Here is a 21,755-nt window from a genome sequence, read left to right as displayed (position 1 = left end):
CAGTGAGCTGCATCATATAAAGTATGATAAAAGTCTGTAATATTCCCCAATGTGTTTTAAAATCTCATTTCAGGAAGGATTTTAGTTAGTATTTGCTTTAAATGCTTTAATCCAGCTGACTGTGTTATCTTCCTGTTTTGTGATTTTAATTCAATTCAAGTATGACAAATGACAGTTCCCACTTATTGTTCAGTCCAAGTGCAGCTCTCGGTAGAACAAAGATATGGGATGTCCCCCAGAATGAAGCTGCCGCTTTCTTTGTAACATCTTCAAGATGAAAAAAAAACTCTGTAGGGAAAAAGATATCAATCAAAACCTTAGGTGCATCGGTAAAACCCAGCTGTCAGCCCAGTTATGAAAGAATAAGTAGTTTACTACATTAATTCCATCTGCATTGCTTTTTACCTTTTTAAAGTGCTCATATTATGCTTTTTGGCTTTTCCCCTTTCCTTTATCGTGTTCTATATCTTTTTGTGCACGTTATAGGTTTACAAAGTGCAAAAGGCCAAAGTCCACCCCAAAGGGACTTACCATCTCCAACAGAAATCACTGTTCACAAACTGCTCCAAACAGCTCTATTGTAGTCCAGCCTTTACTTCCGCCACGAACGTGCGTCACTTTGTAACACATGTTATAATGCTAGCCTAGCTGCTAGCATGGCACGCCCTCATACCCTGCAACTGACTAGCTAGCAGTACTTACTGCGCATGTGCAACTCCCAACAAAGATGGAACAGAAGTGAGATGTCTCACTCCGTAGCTAAAACAGAGAGCTCAACACACAGGGGGAAAAGAGGAGCTGCAGCAATGTGCAATACAACAAAAAATATAGTGTTTTCTGAAAATTAAAACACATTAAGCTATTCTGGTACAACCTCTAAATACAATTATGAACCTGAAAATGAGCATAATACGAGCACTTTAAAGAATAATTAATACATTTGCGGGTGGAGTTCATAACAGGTTTCCAAATGTATTGGACTGGTGTGACTATGACTGTAATGCTGTAGTCTTTTCTCTGTGCTAAGGGGTCTTTGTCACGTCAGGAAAAGTAGCATCTGGCACGTTGTATTCAAAGGACCAGTTACGGTTTGTTGACCTTTTATAAACAATAAGGTAATTCACACGCATAATTCAAAAGTTTGACTTAACAGAGGCGAAACCAGCCTTAGGGATCATATTTAAAAGTATAGGCCTACTTCACTGTCAGGTTCACAAACTATTCCAAGCATCAACAAAAAAAGTAGTTGTACGTTTTATTGTCTCATTGTATAATTCCTCGTATTAACAAATCTGACCATGTTGTGTTGTTGTCTTTCAGCCACCATTCTGTCCTGTGGATGGATCATCTATTTAACTTATTACAACTCCCGCAACATTGGCCTCATCCTCACCCTCATCATCAACAGACTCTACAAAGATGGCTACATTCATATTGGTGTGTGTTCGTCAGGAACTCTATCACACAGTGATGAATAGGGAGGAGGAACGCTGCCAAAGCTTTCAGTTCAAGGCGTTAACTCAGTCTGCTGAATATTTCATGATGAGCCGGCTTCTCTCAGTGATTATCACCATAGAGTCTGAACAGCAAACTGCAACCAACGCCAGATTGAATTTCTCTACATAAGGGACACAGAACTTATTTCATAAAGCACCTCAAGGCCATAAATCCAAGTGTAGCTCTCGGCCATTTCTTTGTGATTAGTTTCTTCCAAAAACATCAAGATACCTTGTCAGAATCATCTGCTCTGTAATACAACCCTAAATACCGTACACTCCCAAAAATGAACCAAACAAGAAGCCTGAGCATGTCAAAGTGATGCTTACTTTGTAATGAGACATGTTTGATTTTTAATTTCTTTTCACTGAATTAACAAATTCACAGCAGAGCGTGTTGACAGGAACCTGCAGCTAACTGGCTATGAGTAAATGGGACGTGCGAGAACGATTACCAAAGCAGCATTCACATTTAATGAGGAAGGCATTGCTTAGTTAACATCTCTTTGCCAACATGTGTCGCTACACAGTGAGCAGTCACCCTTGTGCCCAGCTCATCTATTTTTAATTTTTTTTTTTTTTATTGATTCAAACTTAAGTTCTAAAGAGTTCATTTCTCTGTCCTAGGGGTGACATTTACACACACACACACACACACACACACACAAAAAAAGCATGTAAGGGCACAAAAAGCTCGGAAATAAACCGAAGAAGAGCAAGCCTTCATAAGAAACGGCACAGTTTTCAATTAACCTTACAGACACAGTTTTGTAATGTGTTAAACAAGTTTAAACAGGCCTGAAGGCGCGTCTCAACGGCAGGCCTGAGCTGACTCAAAATTCCTGCAGAGATTACAGGGAGATGCTGACCAAAACAAGCGTCATGTGGGAGGAACTGAGGCTCAGTACACGGGCATTTTTGAAAACGAAAATAGTTAAAAGTTTTCCCTCCTTTGTTCTAAAAAATAAAAAAATAAAAAATCCTGTTCACAGATCTGTTTAAAAAGAAATCTGCATCAAATTAAAAAGGAAAACACAATTAAAACGCTGCCAAATATTGCTAAGTGACAATAAGTATACAATTAGATCCTAATTAAGATCATTTTTTTTCCTCGGTGAGAAGAGAGACAAGGTGATTTATTATCCCAGACTGTTTCTATTTATACCAGGGCTCACCCAACCATCTAATTACATCTTTTGTTTTAATAAGCTGCTTTGTGATCAAATCCAATCCGCTTTACACTTGCTTTTGGAAATTGTAATCATATAACTTTACTATAAATACTCTGCACTGTTATTTATGGAAATATAATACGTGCACTCTCTGTGTCTGAACCCCCCCCACAGGCTCCTTCTCCTTCTCTGTGCTGTCAGGTAAAGTCATGTTCAGAGATGTCTACTACATCAACCAAGACATGTCTATCAGGTAACCTGACCAGTGCTGCATTGTGTGCTTCCCCTCTGTTCCTCTATGATCTTATAGCTTGTTCGCTGATTGATTTTCTTTTTCTGTGTTACAGGATACAGGATGGCTTCCTCATATTTCGTTGGTGGAAAATGTATAACCCAAAACAGAAACGGCATGGTGAGTAGAGGGATATTTGTTGACAGAGGAGCAAAGTTCTAAAGATTATTTTTTTGGGCATCTTTAGGCCTTTATTGACAGGACGGCTGAAGAAATGAAAGGGGGGAGAGAGAGGGGGGAAATGACATGCAGCAAAGGGCCGCAGGTTGGAGTTGAACCCGGGCCCGCTGTGTCGAGGAGAAAACCCCTATATATGGGCGCCCGCTCTACCAACTGAGCTATCGGGGCGCCCAGACAGAGTAGCTGAGTTAAGAGTTTATCATTAGCCTGATACTTGAATAAATGCAGCTTTATTGAGCTTTCCTTAGAGTTAGTTATTTCCTTTATCTTAATTTATTTCCTTACATCATAATTATCAAATTAATTCATCATATATACACACATACATATCATAAAGTTCTATTTTTTTACCTCCCACCTCAAATGAACCAGTTATGGAAGGAAACATCAACATAACTTCTGAGTTCCCTCTGTGTCTCTTGTCACCAGACCCCAAGGCAGAGACCAGGCTTTACATGACAGTCAACGGCTTTGAGTTTCACGTCTACAACCGCACCGACCTCTACGCCCGACTGCAGGAGACCTTCGGACTGGACCCCACACTCATAACACCCAAAAAAGATGATGAGAAGGGACGAGAGGACAGAAACAAGACCCTAGAAAGGTATGACCAAGGCCTCATCCAACAGCTTTTTCCTTGTATTTAGTGTTAGGGTTGTTTTTGATAATACACTAATTTTAGTGATAAACAAAAGTGCAAAAAAAAGCATCCATTCACAGATGAAATGGAGATTTGATGACAAGCAGTCTGAAAAAGCTGCACAAATGCTCCATTTAAAATTCTGATTTCCCACTGACGGCCAAATGAATTGTGCTGACTGGAATTGTAGCACTATTGAATTGTTGTAAGACTGAATGTCTTCTGGTCCCATTATAGTGTGAACATCAAAGCAGAGAGTCCAGACCACACGTCATCTTGGCGCTCCCTCATTCCTGTCGTCAAAGTAAACATCAGCACTGTAAGTACCTCGCAAATCCAACAAAAAATGGATGGAATTTGGTCTACGAAAGGAAGCATGACTCCACTTTTTGAAATCGCTTCCAGAGCATTATTGAAGGTTCAAGGTGCCTTCATTGTCATTTCTGTCAATACGCAGAGAAACAAATAACATAAACATTTAACCCATCCTATACATAGGAGCAGTGGGCAGCCGCAGGCCACTGTTGAGGAGTGATGAATGAAAAATAACATCTTTTAGTGTTTAGGCCTTTATTGCATGTGTGTTTGCTCTCCTGTAGGGTCGTTTGGCATTTGGGAACCACCACCTCCCCCAAACTCTGTGTGTGAATTTTGAGGATGCCTTCCTGACGTACACCACCAAGCCTCCATCCAGCCACCTGGACCAGTACATGCACATTGTCAAAGGCTCGCTGGAGAATGTGCGCGTCATGCTGGTTCCCAGTCCACGCTACCTTGGCATGCAGAATGATGAGTAAGTCCAAGTCACTTACTGATGAAGAAACATCAACATTTGACTTATTTTTGTTCATTTAATTTGAGCGTCGCCGTAAAATCCCATTTTTAAAGGCTGGCAGTTTAAGAGGCATTGCTGTTTAAATTCAAGGGTAACATTCATATAAAAGTAATACCATAGAGATTGAATAATGTAGCAGACTGACACTTGTAAACGGCATTTTTCAACTAATGTCGTCAGTACCAAAACAATTTCGAGATAATACTCTTGCCTAAAGAATAATGTCAAAATATCTTTTGCCACTCATTGTTTAAGCATACCATAATGAAAGTGTGAAATGCATAGTTCTGTTCACTGCTCTCTCTGTGTTTCTTCCTTTTTATCCTGCAATGTGTATGATGGGAATCTTAACAAGCAGAGGCCTCGCTCTATATTTGTTTGTACAAAATAAAAAAAATTGCGTTTTGTGCAAGGAGTTAATTCCAAATAAATAGTTTTATTTGAATGAATGAGTTTTTTTGCTTAAAACATTCTGCATTTACTGCCTTTAATGGCTGACTCAGGAGCTACAGCCTTCTTATAAAATATAAGCTGTTGGATATAGAATAAAGGATGTGTAAATCAGAATTTGGCAATTGATAATTCTGATACCAAAAATGTAGGCAGAATGGTGGATTAAGGCATCCCTTTTCTCCGCTGTAATTTTCTTTTTAACTTGGCAGCTTTAACTGTATTGCATTAAAAGCAGGGATACCGTAAACCGTTATCTGCACTTCAGCTGAATGAAACGACGCGGAGAGTAACATTATCTTTACCTTCTGTGATTAAGAAGACACTCTCAATATAAACTTGGCAGCTGTAGCCTCTGGAAAAAAAAAGCCATCAGTGATTTCAACCTCTAACAGTCCTTGACGTGTCTTAAAGCTTTGTTGGAATGTGTGTAGTGAGATGAAGCAAAAATATGTAAGAGGAAGGCCACTGCATTTATGAAATTGCCTCTTCATGCCAGAATCAAGCTTCAATGTGGACTGAATATCTAATTCCTGCTTAACCTGCTGTGACCCTACTTGTAATTATTTAGAAAAGGGTTCTTAACCTCTTCCTAAAACTGTACTTTGCTGTTAAAGTGTGACCTTGTGGATTTCTCTTCTAGACCTCCCAGACTGATGGGAGAAGGCTTTGTGGTCATGCAGTCCAACGATGTTGACATCTACTATTATCAGGATGAACCCGGTATGCTCATGCACGCACACACACAAAATCTAAAAATGGTAACCAACATGTTATCCAACAAAGCTGCGACAATACCAAAAAAAAGGCTAAAAGTTGTCTTTTCTTTGAAATAACTTTCAAAATTGTTTTTAATTGGGACATACTGTCTTTCGCTATCAAACAACCCTGCACACGTCAGTGCTTGCAGTAAAATATAAGCATGACCAATGGACATTAGCTAGTTGATTATGAAGGAGCAGTAGTAAAATAGTGGTTTCAAGATTGTTGGCAAGGCGTTTTGTGTGTTTAGGATTAGTATATGTTGTCAGAGACAGAGTCACCTAATATGGAGGACGAAGCTATTTAGTACGGTTCGGGAGTAAGGCATGTATAGTCGATCTATGCAGAAAAAAACATGATACACACTGAATGGCATTTGCATAATGAAAAAGAAATGTATGAAGAAAAATAATACAAAAATAAATAAGTTGCATGGGGGGGATGCAACAGGACAATAATACATAAATAAACAAATAAAAACCTACATAATTACATAAATAAATAAATAAATAATAAATACATTTTTAAATGAAATTAAAATGAGTAAATAAAGGGGAAACAATTAAAGTGAATACATAAATAGGGTTATTTATAAATACATAGGTAAATAAATAAAGAAGCAAATTAAAACAGAAAGTTCAACTTATGTCACATTTTATCAATGAATTAATGGCTACATTTATTTTAAATATCATTTTTTTGCACCTTTTAATGGCATATTAATTTACTTATCGAGTCATTTATTTATTTTAGATTTTGGCAGTTTACACCCTCCATAATCTAGTATTAGGCTTGTGTGTGTGTGTGTGTTCAGGGCTGGTGCCTGTGGAGCAGGAGGGTGGGGAGGAGGCAGAGACGTGCAGTGAGGACAATAAGCTTCAGGACCTGCCTCCATGTTGGGGTCTGGACATTGTCTGTGGAAAAGGAACTGACTTCAACTACGGCCCTTGGGCAGATCGTCAGAGGTGAGTAAGATCGTAAATCTCACCACAATTCAGTGCATATTGCAGAAAAAGTGGCGTTTGTTGAGAATTGGTTTAACGTGATTGAGCAAGTATTAAAACACAGATCAGTACAAACCCGCACCATTACAGAACCTCTCCTTTTTGAATGACCGGTGACATGCCAGTTAAACTCAAGCCAGTTTACTTGCAATGGTACAATTTGTTAATGAAACTTAGTAGGAAAACATAGCACTATTTTCTTATATCTTTGGTAGGTACTTAAAAAGCATATCAATACAGATGCAAATGTCATAGATGTAAGATGAGTGCTGTTCTGGTCAAGTGAGACCCAGGGCCCTATTTTAACGATCTAAGCGCACGGCGTGAAGCGCCTGGCGCAGGTGCGTTTACGGCGTGCACAAATCGACATTTGCTAGCTTAAGGCCGGGAAAAAAGGGTCCGTGCGCCAGGCACATGGTTCAAAAGGGTTGTACTCCGTGTCTTGATTAATCATAGGTGTGTTTTGGGCGTAACATGCAATAAACCAGTCAGTGTCATCTCCCATTCCCTTAAAAAATCAGGCACGTTTGTACCTTGGCGCATTGCTATTATGATGGCGGATTTGCACCGTAATATTTTTATTTTTAATCTTTTTGCATGTTTGTGTGCTGCTATGTGTGTAACAAGCATAGTGTGTGCGCACTGTGCATAAGCCTAGGCACATTTTACTAATGCACTGTTAAAACAACAATAAAATGCTGCACTATTGATTTTAGACCAGGTTTTTGTTGGTCAATGGCGCGATCACTTCCCGCTGCCTCAAGATAGCAATACGCCAAGAATTCACCTGAACACACCTCCCTGTAAGACCAGCACGCCCATGGGCGCACAGATGGGCGCAGGTGCATTTGCCGTTTAAACGACGTGGGCGCTGGACGGGAAATTGACAACTGCGTCGGTCCTAAACTAGCAAAGACACTTGCGTCGGGCTTTGCACTGTGCTACACCGGGTGCAAGGTAGGACCCTCAAACTTAAAGGCTTTAGATTTAAGGTTCTTTTACTGGTTTTTAAATCTCTGAATGGTCTTGGGCCTTCTTATCTTTCGGAACTGCTTTTACCCTATGAGCCTTCGCAGACCCTGAGGTCCTCAGGTACTGGCCTTTTGATTATTCCCAAGGTTCGGACACACACTCACAGAGAGGCGTCGTTCCAGTACTACGGCCCCCGTCTGTGGAACAGCCTCCCGGAGGACCTCAGGGCTGCAGAGAATGTTCAGATTTTTAAGAGCAGGCTCAAGACCCACCTTTTTAAGCTTTTCCGTGCTCAGTCACATGTTAGTTTTATTGTGTGTATGAGATGGTGTGGGTGTGTGTCTGTGGGTGTCTGGGGATGCATTTATGTGGAGGGGGGGGGGTCAATTGCTTTTAACTCTAAAGCACTTTGTGCTACATTTTACATGTATGAAAAGTGCTCTATAAATAAAGTTTGATTGATTGAGATTTGGGATTTACACAAACTCTCAATTTCCTCAGGGACTGTCTGTGGAAGTTCTTCCTGCCGGCTGACTACCAGGCCATGAAAGTGACCGAGGTTGCCCAGCCAGGAAAACCCAGGCAGATCCAGGCCTTTGAGCTCCGCATGAACATCATTGCTGACGCCACCATCGATCTGCTTTTTACCAAAAATAGGGTGACTCTTGCTCTTGTGTGCTTTCTTCTCACTTTGTCTTCTTTCTTTCTTTCTTTCTTTCTTTCTTGCCAACCTCTGTGATCTTTTTTCTCTCCCTGCTGCTCCCGCTTGTCTTTATTGCATGACTCGTCATACGTTTTCTATTGAAATTGGTACCCCTAAAGTGTCTGGCCGTTCTAGTATTAAGGCGTTAAAGCACCCCTCATTAATAATTTGACAGCATGTACGACTGTTCTGTTGGCTCTCTCTCACCCCCCATGCTCTTCATCCCTGTTACTAGGAAACCAATGCCATCCATGTGAATGTAGGTGCTGGCTCTTACCTGGAAGTCAACATCCCCATGACTGTAGGAGAGAACGGTAAGTGTGTGTGTTCCAAAAAAAAAAATCTGTTGCTCTGACTAATGACCACAGACATGATAAGCAGCTTTATCAAATGTCAGGATGAACTCATACTTAGGACGATGTCAAAAAGGCTTGTACAGGTATAATTGGAGCTTCTCCAGCTGGTCCCAGCAAATTTGGCTCTTTATTTATTTGACACATTTAAACTTATAACATTTCTTTGTCAATATGAAGTGGTATTTTTTTTATTTTTTTATTTTTTTAAATCAAAACTTGCAGTTTCCATTTAGTTATTGAGCCATGCGCCGGATGTCAGGCAGTCATCCTGGAAATGTACTTGAGTTGATCCACACTAAGCCCTCAGTAACACGGAGGGCTACATTTTCACATTTACGGTAGGTCAGTATGTAGGCATGGCCATAGTCAGGAATACCTCAGCATAAATCAGTTCGAAGATCAGAGAGGGGTTGAGTCAAAATCAAGACTAAAGTAAATAGCCCTGCTCAAGACTGAGACCAAAACAGAGACTCGTTAGTGACTGTCTTTGCACATACAAACTAATACCAACAATGCAGGAGCTCTGTACTATTTCTCTAGTTATATAGAGCATATGATTTTGACTAATGATTGTATTTTTACATCTACATGTTATCCACATATAGGATCCGCTTAAATTATGTATGTCCTGTGTAAATGACATTGAAAACATCCAGTATTGGCAGAGACTGAGGAAAGCCCATGTCAAAATTGGCATGAGACCGAAAGAAGTCCAAGACATCGTCAAGTGGACAAGACAACATTGACCTACTACCACTGTGAATTGTAGACTGGGGGAAATGACTTTCTCTAGTTCTCTAGCACACACTTCGTAAAGTCAGTAAACTCTTCTACATGAGACTCCATTGAGTACGTTTGTTTAACACTCTCCACACCTCGTGGGTTAAGTGAGCTGAAATGTAATAGTGATGTTTCCTCCCCCATTATACAGTAATACAGAATAAAAGATCAAGTAAAACCATCAGGAATTAGATTTGAAGCCATATCCAGAATAAAACAAACAAGCTCGGGGGAACATTGACATTCTCAACTCTGATAGATGTGAGGAATGTGTAATAATTTCTCACACTGAGCAGATAATATTGTATCAGTCATCAGTCAATGCTCTCCTCGGTCTCCAGAAATGCAGTTAACATAAGTAGCTTTTCAAGTTTTGCTGGTAAATGACATTATTTGCAAGAATTTGGCCCTAGCTTTGGATTTTGAGAATTGATGGGCCCTGCTTTTCCTGTCTGTCTCTGCCCTCAGGCTACTCTCCTACCATCAAAGGCCAGTTGCTTCATGTGGACACCACCAGCAGCATGCAGTATAGGACTCTTCTGGAGGCTGAGATGCTGGCTGTAAGTAGCAGGCAATTATACAAGAAGCTTTTCAGTTCAACTCTTTGGACAGAAATTTGAAAAATTGTTACTTCTCCCATCGACTTTAGACGCAAGGGAAAGTTGAGCAAATGCGTTGTCAAACGTGCATTAATACACAGTGCTCTCTGCCACAAGTAAAAAAATCATATCCTGACTCTGCCTTTATTTCAGTTTCATGTCATAGCCGGCTACCCTCGGGTGTGGAACATGCCTCAGTCATGGCAGTGTGAGATTGAGGTGTACAAGGCCACCTACCACTTCATCTACGCCCAGAAAAACTTCTTCACCGGTGAGTCCTCCAACAAACAGACTTAAAGGGTAACTACCGTTTTTTTCAACCTGGACCCTATTTTCCTTTGTTTTTGTGTGTAAGTGAAAGCGGCGAAACAAGCTACAATCTAAGTTAATAGGGCAATTGTCCAGCTTGTATTTACCGTCACAAAAGTGCTCGTTATGCCACTGACAGGCTCAGGTTAATATTCTAAGTGTCTGTCAACATTATGGAAAGGATTTCTAAGGAGGTCGACCTTTCTGTTAAAGAGTAAGATCCCTTTTTTAAAATATTAAAAAATCCGCGAAATTGCATTCGCTAAACCCACCAGACTCCATATAAATAAACAGTAATTTTAGCATCGTAAAATACACTTCATTCAAAGTCAACAGAAACAAAATAAAACTATGAAAAGCCGCTTTGGGTCGTCTTTCCACTTTTCCAACCATCACAACTCTAGTTTTGGTTGAAATAAACACATAGTTTACGGATTTACACGTGAAAATACATTGGCTCGATACACGCTAAATGTATTGCTTTTTTAAATGGAGTCTGGTGGGTTTAACGCTAGTGACTTCAGAGCTGTTTCTGGTTAAACAGAAAGGTCTCAAAGAGGTTTTTATAGGTCGATTTCTGAAGGGATCCTTTCCATAATGTTGTCAGACACTTAGAATATTAATCTGAGCCTGTCAGTGGCAAAACGAGCACTTTTGTGAAGGTAAATACAAGCTGGACAACTGCCCTATTAACTTACATTGTAGCTTGTTTTGCTGCTGCAGACTGCAGCAATCTTGCTTAATACTGGACCAATGTCAAAGATTGTTGTTAACATCAGTCACGCAAAACAGGAAAATAGGGTCCAGGTTGAAAAAAATGGTAGTTACCCTTTAACCAATGACAGGACATCTTGTGCAACATTTAGCGCTTAGTATTTTAATAGTGAAATGTATGAAACTAACAGGAAAAGTTTAAATTTTTTCACTTTGTCACTCTTCCTTCTTTCTTTTTAGATTTGATCCAGGACTGGGCGAGTGACAGTGCCCCAGACATCTACTCCTTTGTGCCCTATTCCTGGAAGTTCAAGATCCTTTTCCACCAGTTTGAGATGATTTGGGCGGCAAACCAGCACAACTGGGTTGATTGTTCCACCAAGCAGCAGGAGAATGGTAAGAAAGATGCTCTTCTAGATGCAAATAACCGTAGAAGCAGTACAAAACTGTATAGGGTAAGGCTAAATCATGTAAAAAACGTATTTGATATCTAAGGCTAAGGCTTAAAAATGTAAGATAATCAAAATCCAGCCATGGAAGGCAATCAATAATCAATCAATAACTTAATGCCTCTTAAACACTGGAAGCTGATGTCCATGACTGAATACATTGACTCTATTAAGTCATGATATATTGTATACACAGTACATACTCCACTTAATCCCAGACCAGGGCAGACTAATCAATTGCATTATTGATCTTCTACAGTGTACCTTGCAGCATGCGGCGAGACGCTCACTATAGAGTTCACTTTGCCTTTCAACGAGTTTGTTCCAACCACCTGCCATACCCGCTTCAGCTTGAACGTGAGTCACGCTTTAAGTGAATATGATTTGTGTCAAAAACAAAGTCCTTTTTTTTTTTTTTTATTTGAGTGTAATTTTAAAGATTTGTTTCTGTCTGGAAAATGTTTTTACAGAAGTATGACTGCACATACTGTGTGTGTTTCTATGTGCCCCTAGATGTGAATTCTTTGACAGCAACTATGAATATGTGTGGGTGCATGCACGTACTGTATATATGCTTTGCCTTCCTCAGGCAGAGGATACAGACATGCGATTGTCCCTGCCAGAGTGCCACCCAAGCCGCTACCCCCTCCTCACCCTGGCCAAAGACTACCAGAACGTCAAGCTCCCCCCAGACATGTTCATGCCAGGGGAAAACCAAAGTGCTCCCCCTCCCAAACCCACCAAGTCCCGCTGGAGGAACATCACCCACGCAGAGTGAGTTAAAGCTGGGAATTATTTCTCTCTAGTTGTGGGCAAAAAGCGAGTGTGTTAGCAAAGAGCAGGATGACTCATCATCATATTGCTGACTAACATCAATACTTAGGTAGAAAATAAATGTTGCCAAGGTAGTAGGTGGTAATTTTAAAGCTATAGTGCGTGGTTTCTGTCGGCCCCATGAGGAATTCTAAGTAATCACAACACCACTGTTGTTGCATCCACATGATGCAAACCTTCCGTAATCGCAGTTGCTAGTAGCCAAGGAGGACACAGAGGATTAAAAAAAACATGAAGGACTCTTCAGAAGAGGTAATTATCTTTACTCGAGTTTCTGCGCACGAAAGTCACCGGAGGACAACAATTTCTAAACACAGCCATGCTGAGAAATACAGAGTGTTTTGTGAAGCTGATAGTCTTAATTAGCTTTGTATCAACTCATTTGGCAATGCTCAGTGGTCCCCTAATACTGTATCTGAAGTCTCTTTTATATAGACCTTAGTGGTCCCCTAATACTGTATCTGAAGTCTCTTTTATATAGACCTTAGTGGTCCCCTAATACTGTATCTGAAGTCTCTTTTATATAGACCTTAGTGGTCCCCTAATACTGTATCTGAAGTCTCTTTTATATAGGCCTTAGTGGTCCCCTAATACTGTATCTGAAGTCTCTTTTATATAGGCCTTAGTGGTCCCCTAATACTGTATCTGAAGTCTCTTTTATATAGGCCTTAGTGGTCCCTTAATACTGTATCTGAAGTATCTTTCCCGAAATTCAGCCTTGGTGCAGAATTACAGCCACTAGAGCCAGTCCCACAATGAGCTTTCCTTAGTATGTGCCATTTCTGTGTCTGTAGCTTTAAATGCTATTGCGGAGGAGGGGGGAGGGGGGGGGGCAAGGTGAAGGGTGGGGGTGTGGCCTTGACCAACTGCCATGCTTCGCTTGTTTGCAAGCCATGATGTCTCTCTCTTTCTCATGGGCGGGCAAAGCAGAGAAAGGGGAGGTAACCTTTCCCCTTATGACATCATAAAGGGAAGATTCCAGATCGGCCCATCTGAGCTTTCATTTTCTAAAAGGCAGAGCAGGATACCCAGGGCTCGGTTTACACCTATCGCCATTTCTAGCCACTGGGGGACCATAGGCAGGCTGGAGGAACTCATATTAATGTTAAAAAACTCATAAAGTAACGTTTTCATGCCATGGGACCTTTAAGTGAGATGCAATAGCCTGTTTAATAAGGCTTTATTGAGTCAACAGTCTTTTCCATTTAGACCCTTTATTATGTGTAAAACTGTTCTATATCCATCTAAGGCCTAGTCCACACGTAGACAGGTATTTTTTTTAAATGTAGCTTATTCTATGCGTTTTGGCCTTTCCTACACACAAAAACTGCATTTTAGGTCACTTTTTTGGAAGACTCCTTCCAGGGTGAAGATTTTCAGAAACTCAGTTTTCAGTGTTGTCATGTAGACAGGGAAAACAAAGAGTTTTTTGGAATGTAAGGTCAGAGTGTGCGCCGTTATCTACTTGCTAACAGGACTACATGTTTACACATAAATGTACTCTTACTCCTCTTCTTTATTGAGAAACAGAGGTGTCAGAATTGGCTTTGGAGCGATCGATGTACCTTTGCAGCCAGGTAGCCTTACAGTGATTGCGGTTTTTTTAGGCTTCTGATTGGCCAACATCCCTTTTTGGAGAGTGTTGCAAAGCAGGATCCGTTTTTACATTATAAGCGCCACCCTAAAGGCCAGGGAGAGATCAAAGAGGTGCTCGAGAACCTTTGCTATACTCATGTAGTACTGCGAGAGACCTACTTCCCCCCCGGAAGGTTACGATCGATATCTCTCTGGACCGGTGCACTCTGTGCTGGAGAGAAATCAGGCGTGACCCATTTGCTGTCTCTTGCCTCTACTGTATGTCCTTGCATTGAACGGTTCATAAAGCGAACGATGTACTGGAAAATCCACTTGAAATGATGATAAACTCTCAATAAAGACAAAATGTGTACTGAGTGTATTTTTCTTCCTTACATCAGAGCTGGCTGGGTGGATTGCTGGAGTGTACCCAACTTCTTGCTCATCATTGACTATACCTGGCACCCCATTTATCCCCAGAAGGCTGATGAGCAACTCAAACAGTCGCGTAAGCTCACTGCTTTAGTGTCAATTCTTTTGTCGTTTGTTCTAAAGCCAACCATGACAGAATTACTGTGGACTGTGTAAGAAAATGTAACCATCTTTAAAATCTTCCCTCAGTCAGGTCTTACCGAGCTGTTTTACATAATGTTGTGTAATTTGCCTGTGATTTGTGTTTTGAAGTGTCTGAGATGGAGGAATCCATTCTGTCAGCTCTACGTCCCCCAGAGCACACCTCGGTACACCACAACGCCACGCCACGATACACCTCCACGTCTGCTTCAGCTGCCCACAGCCGGATGCCCGCTGACCCCACAGAGCTCCCCCCCGACAGACTTCATGTGGAGATGGACGTGTCCCCAAATTCTCAAATCATCCTCTATGGGCCTTTGCTCCGAGCACTGATCTCCATCAAGGTACGAATGTCCTTGAGTCTGTCTCTAATAACAAAATTCTGGATTTTGGTGACACCTTTGATAATCATCAATCGTCATTGTGTGTTGGTGTTTTGCACTCAGTGTAATTAGGAGTTCAGTGTAATAGCGTGGATGCATATTTTGGATAATAACGAAAGCATCAGGAAAGAATGTGTGAAAGGAAGAATTTGAAGTCTACAACGCATAGGAAAACAAACATGCTCTGGTTAATTGGCAATTCGTTAAACCAATCACAATCGTCATGGGCGGCGCTAAGCACCGGGAAGAACCACGGTGCCTCTGCGAAATAGCCTCGGGAAGGAACTTGTTTTGTACGCGTACGTTCAAAAGTTGTTTTTAGTCGTACAACAGTTAACCATAGTCCTCATAAATCGACCAGAGTTTAGAATTCCAACACTCATGCCCTGTTTACACGTACATGGTTATTTTGAAAAATTGAGACATTTCCCTTCGTTTGTGCCCTTCGTTTACACGCAAACTGAGAATTTGCCTCTAAAAACGAGTCTTTCTAAAACCTCCGGCCAGAGTGGAGATTTTGGAAATCTTGGTTTGCAAATGTTTGCATGTAAACTGAGACAAATGGAGGTTTAGGCAGCCGAGAGAGAGAGAGAGAGAGGAAGTGATTCGTTGCTGCTGTTGCTGTTTTCGGGATTCTGATTGGCTAACGTGGGCTTGAGCTTCTCGTTACACTGCCACCTATTGGTTTGGCATGCTCTTGACGGCATATATACACGGGTACATGTAAACGAACACTATTCTGAAAACTGACAGCTGTGCACGATGTTATCTTTGAAAACGGAGAGGTTGAAATGTCTGTTTATGAAAATAGCCAGCCACGTGTAAACGTAGCAAAAGAAAGCGTAATGTAATGGACATCTGGCCGAAAAGAGTGAAAATCGGCGGAATATCTTGTGGCATCGGGGCAATCCTGAAAGTGGAAAGTCGTGGCTATAGACTAACAACGTATTGAACAGCCCTCTAACCTCCCTTTCAACTGTTCCTACAGGAAAACTATTTTGGTGAGGACGACATGTACACAGACTTTGAGGAGGTAGTATCCAGCCCCGTGTTGTCCACCTCCACCTCCTCTGGCCTCGGTTGGTCTCCTCTGGGGATGGAGGAGAGCGGACAGAAGGAAAACTCAAACATCCACCCTTTGGACCTGCGCCCCTGGGACATCACCGTGCTCATCAACCTCTACAAAGTCCACGGTCGACTGCCAATGGTAAAACTGATGACTGCCAATAGTTTGTTTTAATGGTTTGGTTTAAAAAAAGAAAAAGAGCATGAGAGAGAGATTAGTGTAGTATAGCAAATGGGCTACGATCAAAGATTATGAAACCATTCCGTCACTACAGTGTGAAATAAAATGGAATGGAAATGTATAAACTATATAAATGCATGCAAGACATGCAGCAGTAAATAAAAGAAAACAAATCGTAAGTTTCATGGATAGAAATGAATGAAAAATATCAAGACGCTGTAGGCAACTTATTAAAAAAGAGGGCATATGAGAAAAGAAATAAATGAATAATACATTGTGAACATTCAAGTAAAATGTGTAAATATATGTTTATTCACCGGCATTTGTTTCCTGGCTTGCAAGGAAGTATTTTTTGATTTATACAGTACCTGCCGGTCATGCTTTTTGAGTTGATGTGCGTTTATGTTTATTAAAAACAAAAATAACTCTATGCATGAGTCCACATGTTTTCTCACTTTCTCTGTACCTCCAGCACTGCAGCAGTGAGGGTCCTGAAGGTCCATCCGGCTTCTTGGAGCGGCTATGTTTTGAGATGAAGAAGGGTTACAAGGAGACGATGCTTCAGCTGCTCCTGTCTCCCATTCACATCTTCATCAGTGACAACTACCAGGTCAGAAACACAGCTACACGTGTGCCTGATGGGATGTGCTGCTTATTTTGGCTCCATATAATGCAGTCATTGCCTAGATTTAGACTTTATATGAAGGAAAATTGCTTAAAATATTTTTTTGTCTGTGTGTCCAAAAGCACATAAAAGGTCACAACATTATTCTTGGGGTAAAAGTGACATGTTGACCTCTACATTCATCTTTTAATTTAAAAGGAACAGTAATACAAACTTAAACTATGTGGCACATCTCATGTGCGAAAACAATGAACGCACAAACAGCTATTTTTTAATCTGAAGGCGTGACTCAACCCTTAGAAAATACCCTGAATAAAGCTTTTCAGGTTGGAGTTGCATAATGTTTTCACCAGCCACATCTTTGCATAAGCACCTGCATATTGCATAACCACACAAAATTTCTAAGCTTTAGCCATGAGTTGGATCTTATTTATAGCTCGGGGTTAATATCTTTCCCTAATCCCTGACAAAGAATGTGTTGCCCTCATCTCTCTCCTCCAATGAGATAACAAGCTCTTTTTTGTGGCACATGCAGGGATACTATGGAATGAAACTTCTTTTAGCTGGAGATTGCTATGTTCAGTTTCTGTGGGTTTAACCACACTTACAAGGTAGAGATGTTATGTTAAAATTAAAAAAAAATATTTGTGTGTTTTGAATACGTTCTTTTACCCACAGCGTCCCACAGCGGACGGGGTGTTGAGGGACGGCCACCTGAGTCTCTCTGGCCTGCAGATGAGGGCCCATGCTATGTTCTCCGCTCAGGGCCTCCCAGTGGGCACTGACACGCTGGAGTACGCCTGGCTCATCGACATGCAGGCTGGGGGGCTCACCGGCAGGGTCACTCTTCCACAGGTCTGTGTGTGTGTGTGTGTGTCGGTGTGTGTGTGTGTCGGGGTGTGTGTGTGTGTGTGTGTCGGTGTGTGTGTCGGTGTGTGTTGTTTAACTATATTCGTGTGGTCCAAAAACCGGGAATCCAGTATACTTGTGGGGTCGGGACAGCTTTGTGGGGCCAAAATGCTGGACCCCACAACTTTAAAGGGCTGTTTGAGGGTTATGACTTGGTTTTAGGATTAGGGTTAGAATTAGGTTATGGTTAGGGTAAGGGTTAAGGTTAGGCATTTAGTTGTGATGGTTAAGGTTAGGGTAAGGGGCTAGGGAATGCATTATGTCAATGACGGGTCCCTACAAAGAAGTGTGTGTGTGTGTGTGTGTGTGTGTGTGTGTGTGTGTGTCTTACATAAAGAGTGATTTGGTATGTGGCAGGGATGAATATGTGCAGCCTTAGACTATGATTACATCATAGATCTTTAGGTCAGCTAAGTGGGAGTATGTGTAACTGTATCCTGTATTTTTCAAAACGTGTTTTCCTTATGCTTTGTCCACCCCCACAATGACTGCATTAGTATGTATGTTTTACTCATGTTTTTTATTCAGTGCATTTGCCCAAGCAGTAAATGTATCTATTGATTGTTTTGGAGTACTAATGTGTCTGTGTGTGTCTGTGATTATTAGGTGGCCAGTATGATAGAGTGGGGTGAGAACTTCCTTTTCCACGGGGTTTCCCGAGAGTTCCAGCTAGAACAACCCAAGCCCTCTGTCATCTGCCAGCATGGCCTTGACCGTCGCATCTGCGATGTCAAGGTACAGACAGGCAGTAAACGATGAAATGCCGCACAGTCTGAGCCTCATTTATCACATTTTCCCTTTTATCTGCTGTAGCTGTCGAGCATTGGTTTGAACTAGTTGACAGACATGTGTGTCTGAACCTCCCACTGGAAGCTATTACATTAGCTCATTATGCCCAGAACTGTCCAGTGTGATGGAAAATGTGCAAATAGCAGCCAATAATAAAAGGAGGCCGCTGTGAACCTTTGTTTTAATGATGCATGACTCAGAAAGCACACTTTTGCACAGCTGGAGGAACTGCCTGTAACGAATGTAACGAATTCTAACACAAAGCTATTGATGTACAGCAACCATACACAACATGCATACACAACACCATGATGTGTGAAGTAACTTTGCGAGAAAACAAGTCTGTTTCACAAAATGTCTTTTTTGTATGTGAATACTAATAAGGATATTTTTAAAAACTCTGCCTGAGAGACCCTCATTAGTTTCAGACAACCAAGCAGCTGTGGCTACAGGCTATGCAGTGGTATATAAAGTACAGCCAGACTGAATTAAAAGTTTCTGCTACTAAATGATGGTTGTCTTTCAGCTGAGCTGCTTGCCGGGTCACTGTCGCACATCTGAGGAGCTGAAGTACACCATGACCCGACTGGCCATGGATGGAGTTGACCTCTTCGTAGTGGAGCATGGCTGTGCTGCCAACATCAGGGTAATTGGCACCAACCGTTTATGTATTGTATTTTAAGTAAATATATTTGCAAAAAAACTCCTGCACATCGTCTAGCTTGCAAAAATTATAAAGTTTAATAGCAGGCAACGTTTTGGTACTAGACCATCTTCAGCAATGCCTTGGGGTGGCAGTGGCTCAGTCCGTAGGGTTGCAGGTTCAAGTCCCCGTATGGACCGAAGTACGGAGTGTGGACCGGTGGCTAGAGAGGTGCCAGTTCACCTTCTGGGTACTGCCAATGTGCTCCTGAGCAAAGCACCGAACACCCCCCCAACCGCTCGGGGCGTCTTTTTCAATAAAAAAAGTATAAAGTAAAGATGCTTTACTACAGTTGCTTTGCTTGTAGATGGTCTAGTCCAGAAACGTTGCCTACTACTAAACTTTATATTTTTTTGTTTCTTTGAAACTTTTGACCTGATTCTTCCCTTCCGGCGCACCTGTCTCACGTTGTAGATGTGCAAAGTATTTTTCTGTACTAAGTAAATATATTTATCAGTTTAAATCCATGTCAGTTTGTGAATACGCTGTTAGATGTGTAAATAATTTTTTCTTACTTTCGTCCTCCCCAGACGGCCATCATTCGCGTAGCCAACTGCAACCTGCATAACCAGGCAGTGGGAGAAGGCATCAGCGCTGTGGTGCAGGACGTAAACATCCGACAGTACATTGAGCAGCAGCAGCACAGCGAGGCGACCAGGCTGCAGCCGGCCGGACAGGGTCAAGGTCTGGGTCAGCCGCTAGGTCTCGGTCAGCCCCCTTTGCTGCGACGCTCTGTCTGGCTGGAGGCGGGTTCAGTCAACCTGAACCTCATCACAGCAGACATCGCCCTGGCCGCTGACCACCCAGCCAAATGTGAAGTCCAGAGGCATTTTCTGGAGCAACACGATGCACAGAGCAAAAGGTAGAAAACACAGACTGTCAAGGTTATTTACTTTTCCAAGGTGTGTGTGTGTGTGTGTGTGTGTGTGTGTGTGTGTGTAATCAAGGGACACTGCTGGTAACGTAAAACCACTGTTTACAAAAGAAGTCAATGCTGAAACTTCTTTTTAATGTAAAAATGACTCACTGGCTTTAATACACCTCGGTATAAAGAGTCAGTCATACGATGTTCAGCTCGTAATGTAAAATAGGTCATTCAAACAAAACAAGATGATTCATTTTCTGTCATGTACGGTGATCCAGCTCATTATATGTGATAATCAGACTACTGTTATAATGAATTGAAGATCTCATAAATGGTCTGCAGGGAGCCATTATCAGTATAGATGTTCTTGTCTAGCTTTTAACTGGACATGGTGGTTTCTTATTTCTTTAGCTAAACTGCATGTGGGTTATGAGTAATGGTAAAGAATGTATGTATGTTCATTAATTATTCAATAGTCCCTTTCACACATAGTTGCCAGTAAATTACGGGGTTAACCTTTCAGGCACCGCTAGTGATTTTCACTATTCACTCATGCAGCCGCATTAAGGAACATTTCCACCTTGTGCCTTTTCACACTTGCCATGGAAATGCCAGAATAGGTGGGGGAAAGGACAGTCCAACAGTGCTTATAGCTGCGTGTTCCTACTTGCATTTTCCCTGAAATGTTACTAGGTCTTGAGGTGGGAAATTGTCAGAACAGATTATGTTCATGTGCATATTGATCCTTGCTCCCATTCACACATGATCGCATGCAGGAAAGGGCCCTACACATTTCAGAGAAAGACTGCACGTGTGAAAGGGGCGTATGAGTGTATGCCAATGCAAAACCCAGTTCTGGAAACCTGTCAGGACAAATAAATGATAATCAGATGTTGACTTAGAAAGGGAGACCAATGCAACATTTTATCTACATGTGTCTGTCTGCAAGCCTAGACAAAATCTTACAGACATACAGAAACTTCATCTATCTCTCCCTTTACATCAGACTCTGGTTCCTGTGGCCAGAAGAGACTGGCATTCGCAACAAGCGCAGCCGGAACCGCTGCGGCTGCCTCGGAGGCTGCAGGTTCTTTGGAGGTACCAACATGGGCCTGGACTTCTTCAAGCTTGAAGAGCTCACACCTTCCTCCTCCTCTGCGTTCTCTTCTTCCAGCACAGAGTCAGACATGTCTTATGGCCAGTCTTTGCTACAGCCAGGGGAGTGGATTATTACCAAGGAAACGCCCAAAGTGGATGGTATGCATTTGCAAAGATTTAATATAGATTTCCTGATACTCCCCAGAGGTTCTTGAGTTTTTTTTGTTTTTTTTTAGGTTTTTTTGTGCAACACCAAGCAAATTAAGAATATTTATTTAAATGCAACAATGTTGAATGAATTGCTAGAAAAAAAACTGTTCTTCCAGTACAGGGACTACTGGGAGTTATATTGCAGGTCTCTGTTTATCTAGGAGTTCATTACATTGGAATTATTGATAATATAATATACATATATATACATGCATATAATATAAATTAGCTT

The 21,755-nt window shown here is 41.5% G+C and overlaps 1 protein-coding gene across 1 annotated transcript in view; it reads left to right on the top strand.

The window, feature by feature from the left end:
* Positions 1–21,755, top strand: part of kiaa1109 (KIAA1109 ortholog) — an 88,883-nt gene that overhangs the window by 3,262 nt on the left and 63,866 nt on the right. Inside the window, 24 exon segments of the mRNA XM_078277048.1 lie at positions 1,321–1,437; positions 2,843–2,921; positions 3,016–3,080; positions 3,570–3,744; positions 4,018–4,099; positions 4,380–4,573; positions 5,709–5,788; positions 6,642–6,792; positions 8,305–8,461; positions 8,742–8,820; positions 10,111–10,202; positions 10,395–10,512; positions 11,505–11,660; positions 11,973–12,070; positions 12,303–12,487; positions 14,524–14,630; positions 14,807–15,039; positions 16,067–16,285; positions 16,797–16,934; positions 17,628–17,804; positions 18,465–18,593; positions 19,174–19,293; positions 19,881–20,212; positions 21,222–21,472. Of these exon segments, the coding sequence (XP_078133174.1) occupies positions 1,321–1,437; positions 2,843–2,921; positions 3,016–3,080; positions 3,570–3,744; positions 4,018–4,099; positions 4,380–4,573; positions 5,709–5,788; positions 6,642–6,792; positions 8,305–8,461; positions 8,742–8,820; positions 10,111–10,202; positions 10,395–10,512; positions 11,505–11,660; positions 11,973–12,070; positions 12,303–12,487; positions 14,524–14,630; positions 14,807–15,039; positions 16,067–16,285; positions 16,797–16,934; positions 17,628–17,804; positions 18,465–18,593; positions 19,174–19,293; positions 19,881–20,212; positions 21,222–21,472 (3,534 nt within the window).

Source organism: Sander vitreus, chromosome 20, assembly GCF_031162955.1.
Source record: "Sander vitreus isolate 19-12246 chromosome 20, sanVit1, whole genome shotgun sequence".
Taxonomy (NCBI): Eukaryota; Metazoa; Chordata; class Actinopteri; order Perciformes; family Percidae; genus Sander; species Sander vitreus.
Note: the sequence above shows the minus strand (reverse complement) of the source record. Positions and strands in the feature narration are given on the sequence as shown.